This window comes from Aspergillus pseudoviridinutans, assembly GCF_018340605.1.
Source record: "Aspergillus pseudoviridinutans IFM 55266 DNA, scaffold_4, whole genome shotgun sequence".
NCBI lineage: Eukaryota > Fungi > Ascomycota > Eurotiomycetes > Eurotiales > Aspergillaceae > Aspergillus > Aspergillus pseudoviridinutans.
In genome coordinates, this window is record NW_025091284.1 from 1605978 (window position 1) to 1625138 (window position 19161).

Genomic DNA, 19161 nt, shown 5'->3' on the forward strand with positions numbered 1-19161 from the left:
ATGACTACGCCACAGTCTGATGCATGACATTCGCCCTATAACTCTCCGACCTCTGCAGCAATTCCTCATGCGTCCCCCGATCCACACATTTACCCCCCTCGACCAAGAAAATCACATCTGCCTTGCGAATCGTATGCAACCGATGCGCAATCGCAATGACCGTGATCCCTTTCGTGGCCTTCTCCAGCCCATCCTGCAGCAACTTCTCCGACTCCGCATCCAACGCACTCGTCGACTCATCTAGAATCAACAACTTGGGTTTCCGAACCAGCGCCCTGGCAATCGATAGCCGCTGCTTCTGGCCTCCAGAGAACTGGCTCCCGTTCGGTCCGCAGAGCGTCTGGTATCCGTCCGGCAAGGACTGAATCACGTCGTGGATATTGGCAAGCTTGCACGCCTCGACGATTTCGTCCATGGTTGCTTCGCGGTCTGGTCGCGCCCCAAGGCCGATGTTGAACTCAATGGTGCCCTCGAAGAGGACGCTCTCCTGTGGGACCAGTGCCATGGAGTCACGGAAGGAGACGTCGCGGTGCTTGGTGATGTCTACGCCGTCGACGATGATGGCGCCGGACTCCGGGGTGTAGAGCCGTTCAATGAGGGAAATGATGGTTGATTTGCCCGCGCCGCTGGGTCCCACCAGGGCGCAGAACTGGCCAGGTCGGATATCGATACTCAGGCCGTTGAGGACTTTGATATCTGGTCGGGCGGGGTAGGCGAAGTGCACGTCGCGCAGCTGCACGCTTGAGGCTTGGTGGTTTGATAAGATGGTCTTGGGCTCAGCCGTTGCCTCGGGGTCATTCGAGCCATTCGTGGTAGGGCTCCGGACGCGTCCTTGCATTTTATCCGAGCCGATCTCAATGAGACTTAGGATTCGGGCCATTGCGGCGCGGGCGCTGGAGAGCTCCGGTGCGAGGGCAAACATTTGACTCCACAGGAGGGCACTGACGAGCAGGGAGAAGACGACGATCAGGAACTGCGTTTGGGTGTAGTTACCTGCGATGATCTGCTTGGCACCCCACCAGTATGCCAGGGCGTTTACCAGGTTGCCGAGGAAGTAGGTCATTGCCTGCCATAGGCTTGCATGCACGGTGACCATGAATGTCTCTTTGCGGGGACCCTTTAGTGATTGCCGGTAGGTCCGTAGAGTCTCGTCTTCTAGGGACAGAGATGCGATGGTCTTGATGGATGTGATGGCTTCGACGCCGATATCGACAGACTTTGTGTATGCATTCTCGTGGCGCTCCTCGAATTTCCCGAGCACATGGAGCTCCATCAGCCCAGCTCCAAGCAGAAGCGGTACCAGCGCCAGGCAGACTAATGCGATCCTCMACGCGATGATGTGAGTCAGGATAATGGCCGCGATGAGGTTGACGGTGATCGAGAACAAGGTGCCAATAACCGAACCGCTTAAGCCAGCCAACGCATTGCCATCTCTGGTAATATAGGACAGAAGCAAAGCTGGTGTGCGGCCCTCGGACTGATGCCATTGCAGGTCCTGCTCGAATAGTGACCGGAACGACAAGACCCGAACCGCGTAGACAATCTTCTCAGAGACCCAGCCAAAGCCAGACCAACTGACCACGTTGGCGAAGAATTCAATAATAGCGAGGACGAAGAACATCAACCCGAAGAAATTTCCTTTTGACCGAATGCTATCAGCGCTGTGGCAAGGATTCAGACTGCCAACGGTGTTTCCGAAGATCACCGCTTCTCCAGAAAAGGCTCCACCAACGATACTCGAGCCAAGAAGTGCAAGAAAAATGAACAGCAGGTGAGGTCGCAATGCTGGCGCGTAGCCTCTGGCAAGCGCCCAGAGGGACTTTTTGGGAGTCTGGGGCTCTGCCTCCTCGGAGTCAACGGGAGCTTCGGCTGTAGAGACTGGAGCTTTCTCAGCATCGCCAAGGTCGCCCAGGAAAAGAATGGCTTTCTCATCGGCCTCGCTTGAAGATGCCTGATCAGACTTGCTGACGCTCTCGATGTTGACTGGCGTTTCATCCTTGCCTGCGAGAGTCTGCAGTTTGACAAGCTCAGCGTAGGTGCCATTCTTGGCCATGAGAGTCGCATGATTGCCTTGTTCCACGATATGACCCTTATGCATGACAATGATGTTGTCCGCACCGGTGATCGTTGATAAGCGATGTGCAATTGTGATGATAGTCCTGCCGCAGGCAATATTAGAGATTGCCCGCTGGATGCGCTGTTCGCTCCGTGAATCCAGAGAAGCCGTAGCTTCATCTAGTATGAGCACTGCAGGATCCTTGACTAGAGCCCTGGACAGTGCAACTCGCTGTTTCTGGCCACCACTGATCAGCCGGCCGCTAGAGCCTACGGTTGTACCGTAGCCGTGTTGCAGCGCATTGATGAATCCGTCTGCATCTGCAAGTGATGCGGCCTTTTTCACCAAGTCAACTATTTCAACGACAGTCGAACCACGCGCCTCTGCTGCTGCCATTAAATCCTTGCCGTCCCTGACTTCGCTTGCGAGATCCGCCAGATCAGTACTCAACAGGGTCGTCTTTAGGTGTGCATGGCTCGGATTGCTAGAGTTGATCAGCCCGTGAGCAATGTTCTCTAAAAGCGATCGGTCAAGGAGAGAAGGCTCCTGCTGAACCAGGCTCAGAAAGCTTCTCAAGTCACGAGCATTGATATCACGCAGGTCGTGGCCATCGAAAAGAATCTGGCCTTTTGTGGGGTCGTAGAGTCTTGTCACCAAACCCGCAATGGTCGACTTGCCACTACCCGATAGACCGACAATAGCGGTATGCTTGTTGGCCGGGATGGTAAGACTTATGTTGTCGAGAACGGTGATCTCGGGGCGCGAGGGATAGGTGAAGGAAACATTCTTGAATTCAAAACTGCCCTCAGCCTGGGTAAGTCGAAGTCCAGAATCGCTCGTACTGTCAATCATCGGCTCGCGGTCAATATCCTCACGCAACTTCTGGAATGAGGCGACAGCGGCGACGAACAAGTGCAAGAACGGCGCAACTTGACTGAGGAGGAGGGTGGCTGTCGCTTGTTAGCGAGGTTCCTTATTAATAATGGAATTGAACTCACCTTCAACAAGAATGAAAATCACAGTAAAAGTAGCACCCACCGTGGCACCGTGAGTATTATCACTCACGGATTCGGCAATCCGTCTACTCCCTTGCCAGAACGCCAGACCATTGGCGGAGTATGCAATAAAATATAGCACTCCGGATTGTATGCCAACCGCTGTTGCCTTCTTCAATCCTTCAGTTTCCGCAGCCTTGAGTGCCTTGGAGAATTTGTCCTCCAGCCGCGCATTGGCACCAAAGGCCTGCACCACGACGGTGTTGGAAAGTGCCTCTGAAGCAATGGACGCGGCGCTCGCAGCGTAATCCGACATGCGCCCGGTGTATTTCTCGATATAATGACTTCCGACGAACGACATCAAAAAGTATGCTGGGATCAACGAAACGAGCATGCCGGCAAGCTTGGCATCTTTGATAAAGGCCACGATGTATGCGGTGATGAAAAAGGACAGACTTGATAAACATATCCCCACTTTCTCCGATGTGCCGGACCGAATAGCCTGTATGTCACCATTAAGCCGCGATGCAATCTCGCCGGGAGGTAGTTTATCAAAGTACGACGGTTCTTGTCGGAGAAGGTTCTGTAGATAGGTTTCCCTCAGGCGTTGCGCCAGTCGAGCGCCGTTCAGACTCCAGCATGAGAGGTGGATGTAGATTAGAACAAACTGAGCGATAGCCAGATACACTATAATCAGAATCTTGCCGTTTATGTCATGTTGATAGTCGGAGTTTGAGTCCGATGATTCTGACTCGCCGCATGTCACTGAGTTAAAGTCGTCGAGGAGCTGACCGAACAGAATTCCGATCAAGGGGAATGGAACTCCAGAGGCGGCTGCGCTGACAATGCCCAGCAGGAGTCGACCTACATCGACCTTGGAAGGATTGCCAGCCAGGAGCAGGCGGGGATAGCCCGATAGTTTCTGAACGAGCTTCATGAGGACCCGAGATTGCGTTCCTGCTGCTCTCGCTGTCGCGTGTTGAAGCTGTGCAATGGTGCTTCCCTCATTGAACTCGTAAGACTAGCCCGCCAAAGGACACTGACCAAAGAAGCATGATCTGGTGAAAATTTGTCTAAGTCCGAGACCGCAATTAGTGGTTCTACTCGGCTCTCTGATGCCCAAGAAAGACAACAGTAAGGTGGATACAGACTCGGCGTAATGTTACGTAAAACTTATCTGATCCGTAAAATCGAATCAGCTGTCTCGGAGATTTCCGGAATTGCCCCAGTCAGAGTCTCCACTGATTGATAAAAATTTATCATGCCACTGGATTACTAGCGCATACTTTACAGTACCCTACGATACAGTGAAATACATATCAATTTGTATAACCTGTATCATGATGGTACGTCTGCCATCCTACGAAATCCACTCCCACGCGTACCCTTGTACAGTTGTCCTCTGAACCAGTGCAAGTCTCTGGGTATTGGATGAAATCTGTACCGTCGTCTTGACTAGTAACTTCTGTCGACGTCGTCTGCCGCGTATCGGCACTGGAAGGAGCCCTCACACGCCATTTTTCGCTAACCCCTGCGCCAATAATCCCACCGGTGAGCATCGCCTAATTGCATCCTAGAAATGGTCGTCTTGCGTTGCCTAGCATTTTGCCAAGTCGGAAGGAAGTTAAGTTGAAAAGCATGGGAAGACGCTCGGCCCATGCTGATCTTGTGCCTTTCGTATCAATCTATAACTTCTTCTCCGTCTTCTTTCTCCTAAGTGTGGTGGACAGCACATTGTTCGACCTTTTCACAAAATGCTGTCGTCGTGGCAGAAGAAGTTCTTCCAGTCTCCGGAGAACCCTMCAGCTGAGGGTATTGCCCCTCCTAGGGATGATGGAGTGCCCAATCCACAGACTGTCACATATCCGGATACCAAGACCCCGGCTGAAATCGTCAATCATGATGCAAGGGAAATGCTGCCAAACAAGGAGGCTCAAGATGGTGTCACTCAAGCAGAAGCGATCACCCTGACATGGTCCAAGACGTCTCTGGGAGCTGCCTATTGCCTGTGAGCCAAACACAATCTATGTCTTGAGGATAACACTGACCTAGGTCAAACAACAGCATGTGGCTCTTGTACCTTGTCAATGGCCTCCAGTCATCCATTACCAGCAATCTCTCTGCCTACGTGACCAGCGGTTTCGAATCCCACTCTTTGATCCCCGTTATCTCCATCGTCTCCAGTGTCATGTCGTCGGCAACCTACATGCCGCTGGCAAAAGTACTGAATCTCTGGGATAGATCTATTGGTTTCCTAATAATGGTGGCGTTTGCCACCCTGGGATTGATCTTGTCAGCAACGTGTCACGATATTGGAACCTATTGTGCCGCACAGGTAGGTCCGCCTGTTCTTCTGACTAGGCACAGACTGACAGCTCCAAAGGTGTTCTACAGCATCGGCTTCGCCGGTATCATTTTCAGTGTCGATGTCATTACGGCCGATACATCGACACTGCGCGACCGAGGTCTCGCCTACGCCTTTACTTCGTCTCCCTATATCATCACTGCGTTTGGGGGCCCTGCTGCGGCCGAGGACTTTTACGATTCAAACTGGCGATGGGCATATGGATGTTTCTCTATCGTTTTGCCCGTCGTTGCCCTGCCCATGTTTTTCCTGCTGCGCTGGAATCGGCACAAGGCAAAGAAGAGCGGGCTTTTGAAGGCTAAGCCCAGCAGCGGCAGAACGTGGATGGAGAGCATTAGGCACTATGTCATCGAGTTTGACAGTAAGTATTTTTGGGACATTCTGGGATTGCATATTAACGTTCCTAGTACTCGGTGTCTTCTTCCTAGCTGCCGGCCTTGTGCTTTTCCTCCTGCCGTTCTCCATTGCCGGCTCCACCGAGGATGACTGGAAGTCTGCCTCTATCATCATCATGCTCGTGATAGGTCTCCTGTGCCTTCTTGTCTTCGCTCTAGTCGAACGCTTCGTCGCACCTGTCCCCTTCCTCCCCTGGGCTCTCCTGGCCTCAAGAACAGTTCTCGGTGCTTGCATGGTGGACGTCTGCTACCAGATCGCACACTACTGCTGGTTCAACTACTACACTTCATACCTGCAGGTCGTGTACGGCACCAGCATCACAACCGCAGGATACATMAGCAGCATCTTCGACGTCGTCTCGGGAGTCTGGCTGTTCGTTGTGGGTCTCCTGATCAAGAAAACAACCCGCTTCCGCTGGCTGCTCTTCATCGCCGTCCCACTCTACATCCTCGGCATCGGCCTGATGATCTACTTCCGCAGACCGAGCTGGTCCGTCGGATACATGATCATGTGCCAGATCTTCATCGCATTCGCAGGCGGCACCATGATCATCTGCCAGCAGGTCGCTGTGCTCGCGGCGTCGGACCACGACCACGCTGCTTCCTCGCTTGCCTTCCTGAACGTGTTTGGCACGATGGGAAGCGCTGTGGGAAGTAGCATCTCCGGTGCCATCTGGACGCACACGCTGCCTGGTGCGTTGCAGAGGCTGCTGCCCGAGGAGGTCAAGGCGGATTGGGAGACAATCTATGATTCTCTGGACGAGCAGCTCAGCTATGAGCGGGGTACGCCGGTCCGCCAGGCCATTGCCAATGCGTATGCCAGTACGCAGAGCAAGATGTTGATTGCGGGAACGGCTATCATGGCGCTTTCGCTCATTTGGATGATTGTTATCCGGGATATCAAGCTTACCAAGACGCAGACTAAGGGAGTTTTGTTTTAGTTGGAGGCTTGTTGTTGCCTGATACCGGGAATTTTGAGTGGGAGGACTGGACCGTGTCCATTACGATTGTTAATGATGTAGGATATTATGGGAATAGCCTTAACCCTGGAGATGGATACAAGTGGTTGTGAGATGAGGCTAATGGAAAGACACTGAAGAGTATGGAGGAATATAATTTAATGTTTTATCAGAGTTGCACAGCAACCTTTCCACTCTAAAGAGCCCTATGGGGTAATTAAACCCTCGATTAAAGCATCAACATATAGCAGGGAGCACTTCAACTTAGATGGAATATCTGCAACGAGCTCATTCCTCTAGAAAGTTGAGGATAGACTTGATATACATCCATGTATGATGCCATGGTCAACTATGAACGACTCTGACACTATGTGAGTTCCTAAGGACATCATTTTCTTCCTGACGATAGTTCATGATCGTGTGACGGAAAATTCTGTCGCATCCAGCTGAAATCCTTGTCGTTTCCCTTGGCATCTTGGTAGCGTTATCTGATCAAAAGTACACTTTCTAGTCTTGATTTTGGGTATTACACGACTCTCGTTATACTGAAAGCTCAGAAATCCACCATTCAGTGGGTAACAACCGGATTTCAAGGGAATACAAGCTGACTGGGATCCACCCATACCATACGCTGTATTTAGATGTGGGCCATGATACTAGCGCTGGATACTTGTTTTGATCTGATAAGGGTAATGACTTGGCGGTGGGACTAGCTCATGACTCCTAGATGATTTTACAGCTCGGTGAGCAAAATCTTCTCCTTCCCTGACCCCATCCGGATGATGAATCTGCCGTGCTCAACTTATCAATCAGTTCTTGCATCAACCCCACTCCGTCCGACTTCGCTTCCTTAGCGACTCATTTGTGGTCCTAGTCCTCGTGACAGCTTGGGAATCGCTCTAGGATTTGATTGTGGTGGACTTATGCCTGCTTAGCCAGAGCCTAGGATTGCTGCGGCGACAGGAGAAGCCACGAAACTCCCTCACCACCCTGTTCTTTTCTCCGTTAACACATCGCTTGGCTATTCTGTTTACTTCTTCACGTCCTTTGGGGACTCTCGGTTTTTACAAGTGGTTTCGAGGATCGTGAAGAGGGGGTCCATGTATGATTTTCTTGTTGAGGCTGATACTCTCCTATAAGCCGCAATCAATAGGACGATCCTAAAGCCAAGTATAATAAAAGCTGAAAAGTCATTGGGAGAGGACAGTCGAGTCTGAAGCAGCCTGCTACTACGAGAAGAGAAAGAAATTGTTTGTAAACTCTTTGCTGCTGTCTTCTGTCCTCCTAGTTTCCCGACATGTTCCTCAAATGGAAGGCTCCCAATCTACGCGCCCATCCTCCAGGATCGTCACCTGTCCTGTCCAATGCTCTCTTTTCTGTGCGAATAAATTCCAAGCCTGATCAGCAATGTTCCTTGGATTCAGTGCTGGTGCTGATGAAGAGACAACCCCGCCCACCACCACCAAGCCAACATGCACACCCTGCGGGGCGAATGCTTTGTCCAACGACTTGACCAGATTAGCCTGAGCGGCTTTAACCATGGATAGCGAGAAGAGCTCCGGAATAGGATCGACAGGGAGCAAGCTATTCGTGACGAGGAAGGTCGGTCGGCAATCAGTCCCGGTCCTTGCTTTCGCACATAAAAGCGGCATCGCCCATTTTGCTACCGCATAAAGAGCGAGATTAGACACCTGCCAAGGGTCAGTATTGCCCTTCCCTATGCAAGAAAGTTGAAAGTACTCTGAAATCCTCCTCAAGACCCGAAACCGGAAACTCAAAGAAGGGGCTGGGCGCTACCCGCGCCGCGTTGAAATACACGCATTCCAATTCCCCGAATTGGTCGACCTGGGCGAGTGCCTCTTCCAGACGGCGCAGATCGGTAATGTCGACCTGCCAGGTCCGCACGGTGACAACGCGCTTGACCCTCTCTGCGGAATCGAGTATGGTCTCTCGGTCTTTCTCCAACTGGACGGGGTTTCGCGCGAGGAGAGCAACGTTATTGAAATACCGCTGGGCAAAGAGGGATGCAACAGCGACACCGATACCAGGGCCGGAGCCGATGAGGAGAAGGGTTCTTCTATCCGACATTGTCAGGATGTGAGATAGCCGACTGATGATGTGGAGGTATTGATGTAGGAATGAGATGTGCTTGAAAAAGTCCAGTATTTATTATTCCGCCGCGGTGGTGAGTGGTGACTCGCACAATCAATGCTAGCGGCCGCTGGTGGCATATGTGGCCAATTTGGAGAATGTTTGCATGTATTTCATTGTCTCTGTAGGTCCGTGGCAGCGATCAGGAATGTAAGCAAACAAGTGTCTGGACCAATTAAATTCCAGAGGTCTGCTACTGAATCGCAGCTTAATTTTTGAATATTAGATGCTTGCATTCTCACTGGATGTAGGAGCACAGCTTTATTAATATCCAGTGTCAGCACTAGCGGCCGCGCGGGCGACCCCGCTAGTCTCTATGATTGATAGGCGGACCGAGATGAACGCAACGTGGGGCAGGATGCACAAGGGAGTTCAAGTCTTGCATTTTTGTCATTTAACCCTGCTGTCATCATGGTCTTCCAAGGCTCTTCCATAGCTGGACAATGAGGATGTAAAGACAGGTGCTTAAGGTAAAGTAGCGTTCCCATGCCAGTATATTTATAAAATATCAGTCTCATCACATTATTGATTCACTTCACATCCCTCTTCCGTACAAGGTCACATATCAATCCCTCCTGCTGCACAAACCATACATTCTTCGTCTTCCACTCCTTCTCTGGGCTATGCAGACGGATTTCAAACTCCCGCAACAGCTGCGGAATAATCTTATGCATCTCGATAAGCGAGATATTCTTGCCAATGCAAGTCCGGGACCCGGCACCAAACGCAAAGAAGCTCTGTTCCATCTTCTTCAACAGCTGCGGATCGCTGTCGATCCACCGCTCAGGAATGAACTTGCCAGGATCGGGGAAGACCCTGGCATCCCTGTGGAGAACCCATGCGTTGATACCAACCACGGTTCCACCAGGAATATGCCTGTCACAGATGGTGACGCCTCCCTTGGGCACTTCACGCTCGAGTATCAGCCCGACGGATGGATGTAGTCGCATTGCCTCCTTGAGAACGGCCTGAAGGTAGGGCAGGTGGTTCATGGATTCTCTGTTGGAAATCGGCTTGCTTAGTTTTCCCTCTCGGTCGGCATTATCGATCTCGGCGTTCAGCTTCGCCATAGCCGACGGGTTGCGAAGAAGGAGATAGAAGACGGCCCGCAGAGCGATGGCAGTGGTGTCTGAACCGGCGAAAACATTCGTCGAAAGATGGACGATGACATCCCGGGTGGAAAGCTTCTCGGGATCAGACGCATGGATTGCCATCCACCTGGACAGCATGTCCTTCCCTACTTCGGGCTTCTCCCCCGAATCGAGCTCGCCGTCTCGCTGAAGCGATGCTCGCGAATTGATAGCCTTGAGCGTAAAATTCAAGACCTGGTTCCACGTCTCCATGCTGGGCATGAACAGCGGGAAAAGAGGATTTCCCAGTAGCAGCGGATGAGCCTCGGGGATCTGGCCACACACACTAGCATACACCAGCATCCCCTGAATCGCTTCAATCATGCCGTCGACATCCTTCCCCTCCTGCAGAAAGCCGAGCTTCTTGGAGAACGTGAATTCCCCGACCACGTCAAAGGCATAGTATTGCAGCCACATTCCCAAGTCGACGGGCTTTTTGCTATTCGCAAATCTCGCCAGCTGCTTGATAAAGATATCTGTGCAGGAGTCCACTGCAGATTCAAGCTCGAGAAGCGAGGTCATGCTGTAGGCGTTTGCCACCGGCCGCTTCTGCTCACGATGGAACATCTCGTCGCGGGTGGAGAAGAGGTTCATCTGGGGCTTTTTGTTCCATGATATGCACTGAATAGGATAGAATCCGGTCTGCTAGCGTCAGCCAGTTTATCGCCCCAATTTTCGGACTACCTTCTAACCTTTGTGAACCCCTTGTTGAGACCGTAGATAATCGGAATAGCACTGGGGTCTCCAACAGATATGTGCTTCGGACCAATGCGTACCAGCGGTCCATGCTTGCGATGTAAGTCAATGGCTGTATTGTGGTGGTCGCCCTTCCACACACTGTGTAACTTCCACAGACGAGTCCATTTGGCGATTGCAGGTCCCGGAATTCCTGCAAGCCCCCTACAGAAGCGATTGGTGATTAGACGGAGGACCACCACAGCAATTACGAGGTATGCGGCGTATGCCTTGAACGACGATGGCGCTAAAACTTCCATGCTGACTGTGACAGATGAATGCAGCTGGATAACTGCGGTCATCTTTGCAAAGCGATCCTTGGCATCTTATATGCTTGGAGATAGTAGCGCAAACATCGGCTCATGTTCCTCACATCCGATGCGGAGATCCGATCGGAAGTGCCTCGGGTGCGACTTGCTTAGCAGGTAAATAGACTTACTGAGCACTGAGCATCGATAAATGCGTATGACGATTGCATGTCTTTCCGAGAGAGGCGAGACCCCAGGGGAAACGCGGAGGCGGGGAGATCTACGGCCCTGCGCGGGGAACAAGAGCATCGATCCAAGGACGGCCCATTAGAGGCGGATTGAAGACCCAGAAACAAGGCAACAATTAAACTCTAACTTTATTTATCGGGGAGGAACCCCTATCTATTGTCAAATAACCAGTGACATTGATATCTATCCGACCGACAAGGCAGTCATCGCTTCCGAATCTTGCAGATCGTGTGGATGATCTGGAGTAGAAGATTCCTTTTTAGGCCTAAGAATGTGATGTCCCATCTCAGCGAGGAGTATTATGTGGGAGGTACTATTGTCGGGGTTTCCCCACTGCACCACAGTTACTGGCCGCTTCTTCAATCCGAATATGCGGGAACAGACCTGGTTGGGGATGGTCATAGCGCAAAGTTGACGAGCGAGGATAATCGGCGAGGCCCTATCCAAAGCGTATGCTCCAGCCTCAGGGTACGTGCAATTACAACCACTCGAAGATTGGATTGCACTTCCTGATTTGTTTTAGCGAGGAATATGAGCGATGCTGGGTGCTGTAAAAAACTTCCATTGTACAGGAACCATCGTATTGCGAAAAAGGGAAGATTTGAAGCTCATAATATAGCTAATAATGTAATCGATGATCGTGGGGGGGGAAGGATAAGGCCCACAGGCCTGGGGGGCGTCTGCGATTCTTGGCGGGAGGGCGGGGAGGCAAGAGACAGGGAAGAGGTGGGGGATGAGGCTGTGGGCGCCGCTCTGTGGGCATGCAGTGTGTGCATGTAATGAGTGGTTTGCTCTTTTAAAGAAGAGAGTTAGGGATTACACCCCCATTTACATGTCTGAAGAACACAGAGGTTTTAGGGGGAGACGGGCAGGCAGGCCACATTGCTTTTTCCCCCTTTTCCTAGGCACACCAGAGCGGTGTCATGGGAAATTTGAGCGGGCCTTGAGTTGTTAGCTGCGATCCCCAGCCGCAGAGAGCCTGAGAGGCGGATCAGGTAGATCCTGGGTGCCTGCTGGGCTAGGCTGGCGATCAATCTACAGGAAAATGAAATATCAGCAAGGGGGTTAGATGAGCAGAGTTAACGGGGAATTAATCGGCCTTGTTGTCAGCATATCACTGATGAGCGGTACTTTTGCTTGGGGCTGTGGTGATCAGTCCATGTCCATCCTAAGGTGGGTGGCAGCCACGGTCACGCACTGCTGATTACTAGTTCACATCATAGCAGCAGCCGCCGTGGAGATCCAACATGTTGACTGGCTTGGGGCATGGCTGGCCGCAGCCACCGGCGACTACCAGGGCGGGAAATCGCCGGCGGCTGGCGAGGGCTGCGGTCCCGTCCGCGTAGGAAATATATGGAATTTTATAAAGGTGTTGTATGACATGTTGGGATATAGTATGATGTGGTAGATGTTGTAGKAAAATGGCTAAATAGCTGCTTGCGGAAGGAAAGCCTATGGTTCCACATGCAGAACCACTGGTCATCCTTAGAGCCATGTAATCATGAGATAAGCATCTTTCTACACGGCTCTGGTGAAAGGATTATGGCCTGGTTCCGCCAGGAAACTGTAGCTTTCCGATCATGACTGTAGTGGGCTGGAACATTATGGTAGTATTAATTTCTCAGACATCTCTCGGGATGATAGTGGACCCGTCTGGAGTCCTGGACGACTACTTTACGAGAGTCTAGATTATGTCTGTGATTGCATTATTATCTTATTCATGCTCTCACTACAGGTACTGGTGTAATATACTACTTGGCATATCATCATAGATTTAAGTCCTCAACCTGGTGTCCCTTACATACCATAGCCTAGTCAGTATCCAAACTACTTATTTGGTTTCCTTCCTGTCTGGAGGACTAGGCGTTTATAAAGTTGTCGAACAGGATTTAATGAAAGTTTCTGACTATAAGCCTTCCTCAAGATATTGGTCTTTTCTTCAGAAACAATTTCAATACACTAATCTAGTGAGGCGGGGCCTTTGTTGCTCTGGAGTTACCACTATGGTACATCAATACTACTTCCTGGCATAGGAAGTGTGACTGACATTGATCCAGCCCCCCCAGCCTGGTCCAGCCATCCCGCCTAACAATCAACAGTCACACTGTCAAGGATGGCGGAATGAGTTGGTTAATATACCTGACGCTGGTGCCAACAGGCATTTCAAGAAATACTCAGACATTGCTACTGCCCTTGGCGTGATTGGTACATTTGGTGGTGGTTTTACCTTTGCTACCCTTTTCTCCACGACGTGTTCAGACACTCGCATAAAAAAGCTGTTGGAATTTTCTTCGGTCCTTTTCATGGGAACGCTGCTTGCCTCATTACCAGTATACTGTGCCGTCCACGCACTACGGGAAGATAGAGGACTTCGAGGGGAGATCCAGTGGTTTGTCCGCTTTCAATTGATATTTTCCTCCGCAGTCCTTCTCAGCGCTCTGTTATGCATGTTTTCTGCCATGTATTATTTCGCATTTGCCTCCCCATTCATACTTGCAGTTATCATGGTTGCATGTACTATTGTGTGGTGTATTGAGGCCAGTTTTGCTTCATATTATGATTATGTTGATACACCGGGAGAGCGCAATCCTGTGTACCTATTAGCGGTACAGGTTTTATTGTTTATCGTTGTTATTGCAATGGCTTTAGGTTGTGCATTTGGCAATGACCTCAGGGACATTTCTCGAAGCAGGTGCGACCAATAAGGGCAAGAGACCCACCCCATTGCTATTACTTGAAGTTACTATCCATACTGCTTGAAGTGGCTTATGGGCGTTATCAAATCCACAAACTGATATGAATCGTGGAAATCATGGACTTTGTCCCGAACTTTGTTCCTATAATGGCATGGACCTGTCTGGTTGAATATTATGCCTTATACGTTATGATTCCAGGGTTGATCAACTAAATGAGACCATTTCCCAGAATATGACAAATTGGACGCTATGGAAAACATCGTCCCTACAGGACCTAAAATCCCCTTAGGTGAGGACCACAGCAAAGTGCTGCATTTGCTTTGCGATGGAGGAAAACTATGGTAGGTGTCAACGCCCACCCCTCCGCACTCCTATCGCTATTTCTCAGGTGGACACTGGCTTCTGCTTGCACCTAGTGGAACCTCAAGAATGGACTCATCCGAAGAGCAGATCACTCTCCTCAGGGCTGAGTAGCGAGGTGATACTTGGCACCTTGGCCTTGGTGCTAATGTATCCCTGGTCATTGATCCAATTGGGCAGACCTGAACTGAGATCGACCGAGAGGGACAAAAGAAGTCAACATCCATTTCCAGCCTGGCTATAGGCCATATCAGCGAATTCATATTAAAGTATTCCAGCCATGGCAGGATGTTCGGCCGGTCGGTTTAATTATTCGGCTCATTGTTCAGGCTAAGCCTATGAACCGGGTCAATGGCTAATGTTAAGCCTCATGGTTCCCCGCGTGCAGGTTGCCATTAACCAGAATTAAATCACAATTAAAGGGCATGTTGCCGAAGAGGCCCGCGAAGTATGCTATAACCTAAAAGGAATACTCAGAAATAAATATATGGGATCTCTACAGCTTTCACCTGCCCATACTGAGGTCGATCTCACAGTAAGCGCGGACCAGTACAAAGTTTGCGTTACCAATGCTATTGCAGATATCTCTGAGGGCAAATATGCAAAGGCCATTCTGTCCAGGAAGGTTCCCCTCCCTTTTCGAGTGGATATGCCAGCGACCTCCTTCAGGGACGTCGGTCTAATTCTCCGGCACGCACATTCTTGCTTCACCACTTTGGCGTGAGGAGAGCTGAATGGGTGATATCAGACATCGGAACAAATGGAAAGCAACAATGTAACCTATTCTCCATCCACTCCATTACATGGACAGCTGGCAAGAGCTGCAAGTATAATGCCAAAGCCTGTGTAGATAGTACCTGTAATGCTAGCTGTTTGCAAATTAACACAAGCATCACTGTCATTCATCCCTTCGAAACAGTACCACAAACAGCAGAGAGGAAAGAGAATGTCACAATTAGAGCCCTTAGATTATTGCAAAAGCAGCCTTTACACAGACCAAAGCCCATTAAAAGAACCTATAAACACATTAGAGGGAGCAGCACTACCTGGTTTTCCTAATTAGCTCAGCATCAAGGAATAGCCAGATACATTTAGTACTCACAGCTGGTACTAGAATCATAGCCAGACTTTTACCTTCACATGTTATGTGGTTTAGATGCTACCCTACAGTAAAAGATACAGGGCCCTTATCTAACAGAGCAGTTATTAGAGAAGCTCCAAACATAAGGTTAACTTATTAGTAGTTATTAATCTAACCTTAGGATGGGAAACTAACCCACCAAAGTTAATAAATCTCATGGGCTCATCTTTAGGGACAATTATGGATTTAGTAGTGGTGTCTGTAATCAAAGAAGTCTGGTGCATAAGAGGAAGCCAGGAATTATTGAACAAGTTATTTAGTTGAAGACAACACCGCTTATTTTCTCTGTGTATAAATTTAACAGACTCACTTTCTTAATCTACTAAAAGAGACGTGCAGAGATATCTTATAAAATAAGTATAAAAGTAGTTAACATCATTCTATCAGAACTCCTCTCAAACATAGACTTGCATTTCGTCAGTTCCAGCAATAATAAACCTGCAAACAGATTCTGTCACTAATTTCGCATTTTGGCACACCTACTAAGGTTGTGGGGGACTGGGCCCCATTCCATGCTTTATTGTCCCTGCGCCCATAGTTAGAATTCTGTTGGATGACAGCAACCTATCCTGGCATCCTACCATTCCTACCTATATATAACTTTCCCCCGTTTCCTTATTTTTAATCCTTGTAACTAGTAGAGTATGTTCCCTATTAATATAGATCTTATAGAGCAGTTTAGACTGGCTGACACAATCCGCAAATCCATATTCAACCCACCCAGATCCGCACTTTGGGTTGGATCAGGCCTACCTAGATCCAACCCATATGGATATGGATAGGCCTCGACATGTTCTGCTAGTTATAAAGAGTAAACTAGAGAAAGGGCGAGAGTTATATACAGGTAGGAATGGTGGAATGGCAGGATAGGTGGCTGTCATCTACTGGAATTTTTAGTATGGGCGCAGGGACAATAAAGCATGGAATGGGGCCCAGCCCCACACAACCTTAGACAATAGAAAGAAGTGATTATCCTAATCCACCCCAGCTTAGATTCTGAGCGCGACGAAACAGCAGGCAGAGTGACTGGTAGGGACTTAGTAGCAGACACGGACTTTAGAAGATGGAGCACACAGCTGTGGATCAGTTCCGCCAATCAGGGTGGGGGCCAAATTGAGCGGACGCCCACTCGACCACGCACTAGGAAATAACATGCACTTTGTACACAATACTATGATTAGGGGAAGGTGGGGGTACATGATGCGTTGGCTGGAATGGGGTCGAGGCAGTGTAGCAGGAGGCCCAAGGAGGGCTGCGGTCTCCGTCTTGTAGGAAAAGAAGTAATTATTTCTTCCAGATAGATCTATATTATGTAATCCAGGTACAACACCAGCAGCAGAGGGAACATTTGAAGGAAGCAGGAACGCAGACAGCGGCCAGCAAACCACTAATCAAGGCCATAGAAAATTGGTCGCAGTGCAGATGTCCAGAGACCAGGGACTAGGATTGAGACAACTCATGTGTACAAAAGCAAGTCACGTTCCTCAGGGAGTTTTCAGATCTCGAAAGACACACAGTTTTGTCCCATTGTGCTGCTGCAGGCGTTCCAAGCCATTGAGGAAAGCACCCACTTCATTGCCCTTATAACCAAGTACAGATGCTTTGTTAGAATCACCGCCCCCATAGCAGTGGACTCCAATAGCTCTCTGGACCCCATCTGGTGCGGTGTGGAGAAGTGGCCCTCCAGAGTTGCCTAGTGAAAAAGTATGTCACAATATGTAATGGCTAATATTAGATGACACTCACCACCATATGTATCTAAATGATAGTGGAACATAAACTTCCACACAGTAAGGTCGTACTCATGTATGGTGCAGTGGCTGAGGCACATATACTCTCCCTCTTCTATATCTGTTGGGTAGCCAACAACAGTGATGTGTGTTTGCTGTCCATTTGTGGGAATGACCTTATATGGTATCGCCTGGTAGTCGTCAAAGGGTCTCTCGACTTTAACAAGCGCTAAATCATATATGTCACGATGGTAAGTAGAATACCCTAAATGAACAACGATACGCTTTCCTTTCCTACGCTCAACAGCATCGGCGCTAGAACCATTGTAACCAACATGGACACTGATATAATCAGCACGGCCATGTGTCGCGCTGTGCACATTGTGGCCAGCTGTGACCACAGTGTCCCTATTGATGAGCCATCCAGAGCCGTTGTAAAGGTGCTTGTCCCCCTCAAAATGGATAGTCATCTTGCATACAGCTATCAATAATATGAGCACAATAATCATTAATGAGTCATGTCTGGGCGTACCTCTGTATTTCCCACCTGGTCGAAAGTCCTCAGAGCTTACTTTTGTCCTTGGGTATTTGCCGTACACAGTTTCTGGGATGGACAAGAGGTTGCGAGGTGAATCAAGTGGTGCTGACTCTTTCTCTATTTCGGGTATAACCAGATTCCAGCCAGCTACAGCTGCATCTTTGTCATATAGAGGTTCAGGCTGAGGTTCAAGTTTAGGCTCAATGGCTTTCACAATCTTCCGAACATCTGCAACTCTTTTAATGAGTTGTTCAATCAAGTGTTTGGTTTTCTGTCCCTTCAATGTCCAACGGATCTGAACAGATCCCGGGATCAGGTGCATACGCTGAACTGCGGAGGATTGAAAAGATTCTTGCATCTCCCTAGATGATGACTGTATAGAATCAACTAGTTCCCGAGTCGCAGTTATGCTTGGCTTAAGACAGATTAGCCCTAGCCCTGAATGGTATGGCGCATAAAACGCACAGCTGCACCCCGAATGGCAAGCTGCCATATACGACTCACAGCCGCATCGCGAGCAGCACCGATCCATCTTCTCCAGAATGCTGGCTCACTTGGCGCTTCTACCCGAATCCCTAGTGCAAGTTTCTTCAATGTCGCTTCAATTTCCTCGACACATTTTTCAAAATCAGTTCTGAGATCTCCAAGTACATCATCAACAGCCTTTTGTATTTTTTCGAATTCGTTTTCATCCGCTGTTTGCAGTACCACTGACGCATCCTTCCCTAAGGCTTTCGTGAATAGACGGTTTACATACTTAGTGTAAATTTTATATTCCATTCGAATTTGACGAACAGGTTCCGGAAGCTCATAGTGTTGTTCCACTGTTGGCCCTGTAAGTAATTGCAGTCTGTTGCGATTTAAGAAGGATATCTCTATCGGTGTGATGATAGAGAGGAATTCAGCTAAAACGCCCAACACGTTTGCTGAGCTCATGTTCAAATTCAGAAATATGTCAGAAATAAGTATACGGTAATGATGAGGCAATTTAGTGTACTTTTCAGTATACTGTCAGTAGCCCACTACTGATTTCCACATTAGATAGTATAATCAATGTCGAACCTCAGCAGTGCCGAGATGGATCGCCTTTTTTAAAGAGCAGATCTAGGGCTGTGTCATTAGGCACTTAAAGAGGCATGCTTCAAGAATATTATGGCTAACCGAGCAGTAAGGATGATTCATTATGAAGTATATTATGAACCATTTGTGGCACAGAGTTAAGAGTCGATTACGCTGTTTGCTGATAAATGACGCAACTTCCCATACATTTACTTTTGTCTAAAACTCAGGCCTGACAAATCTTATTTCAGGTCGTAAGCCCTACTGAATAGTCAAATTGTCGTTCGTTAAATCATTACTCTGAACCCAGATGCTGACCCTGCTTTTAAGTTAAATTTGTCTTCAATCTTAGTA

At 49.2% G+C, this 19161-nt stretch overlaps 5 protein-coding genes across 5 annotated transcripts; 1 reads left to right on the plus strand and 4 right to left on the minus strand.

Annotated features, from left to right (window-relative positions):
* Window positions 1–4: 4 nt before the first annotated feature.
* Window positions 5–3988, minus strand: Asppvi_005991 (ABC transporter ATP-binding protein; the record flags this gene model as incomplete). The annotated part of the gene is made up of 2 exons (XM_043301899.1): window positions 5–3006; window positions 3055–3988. 2 exons carry the CDS (start codon window positions 3986–3988, stop codon window positions 5–7), a joined length of 3936 nt encoding a protein of 1311 aa, XP_043157834.1.
* Window positions 3989–4805: 817 nt separating this feature from the next.
* Window positions 4806–6752, plus strand: mirD (putative MFS siderophore iron transporter; the record flags this gene model as incomplete). Its single annotated transcript, XM_043301900.1, has 4 exons — window positions 4806–5059; window positions 5104–5386; window positions 5435–5777; window positions 5824–6752. The coding sequence occupies 4 exons, from the start codon at window positions 4806–4808 to the stop codon at window positions 6750–6752; spliced, it is 1809 nt and encodes a 602-aa protein (XP_043157835.1).
* A 1322-nt stretch (window positions 6753–8074) lies between these two features.
* On the minus strand, window positions 8075–8858 carry Asppvi_005993 (putative short-chain alcohol dehydrogenase; the record flags this gene model as incomplete). Its single annotated transcript, XM_043301901.1, has 2 exons — window positions 8075–8461; window positions 8511–8858. 2 exons carry the CDS (start codon window positions 8856–8858, stop codon window positions 8075–8077), a joined length of 735 nt encoding a protein of 244 aa, XP_043157836.1.
* Window positions 8859–9451: 593 nt separating this feature from the next.
* On the minus strand, window positions 9452–11046 carry Asppvi_005994 (cytochrome P450; the record flags this gene model as incomplete). The annotated part of the gene is made up of 2 exons (XM_043301902.1): window positions 9452–10693; window positions 10744–11046. 2 exons carry the CDS (start codon window positions 11044–11046, stop codon window positions 9452–9454), a joined length of 1545 nt encoding a protein of 514 aa, XP_043157837.1.
* A 5918-nt stretch (window positions 11047–16964) lies between these two features.
* Window positions 16965–18560, minus strand: Asppvi_005995 (trypsin-like serine peptidase; the record flags this gene model as incomplete). The annotated part of the gene is made up of 5 exons (XM_043301903.1): window positions 16965–17173; window positions 17227–17691; window positions 17743–18163; window positions 18214–18473; window positions 18506–18560. 5 exons carry the CDS (start codon window positions 18558–18560, stop codon window positions 16965–16967), a joined length of 1410 nt encoding a protein of 469 aa, XP_043157838.1.
* Window positions 18561–19161: the final 601 nt, after the last annotated feature.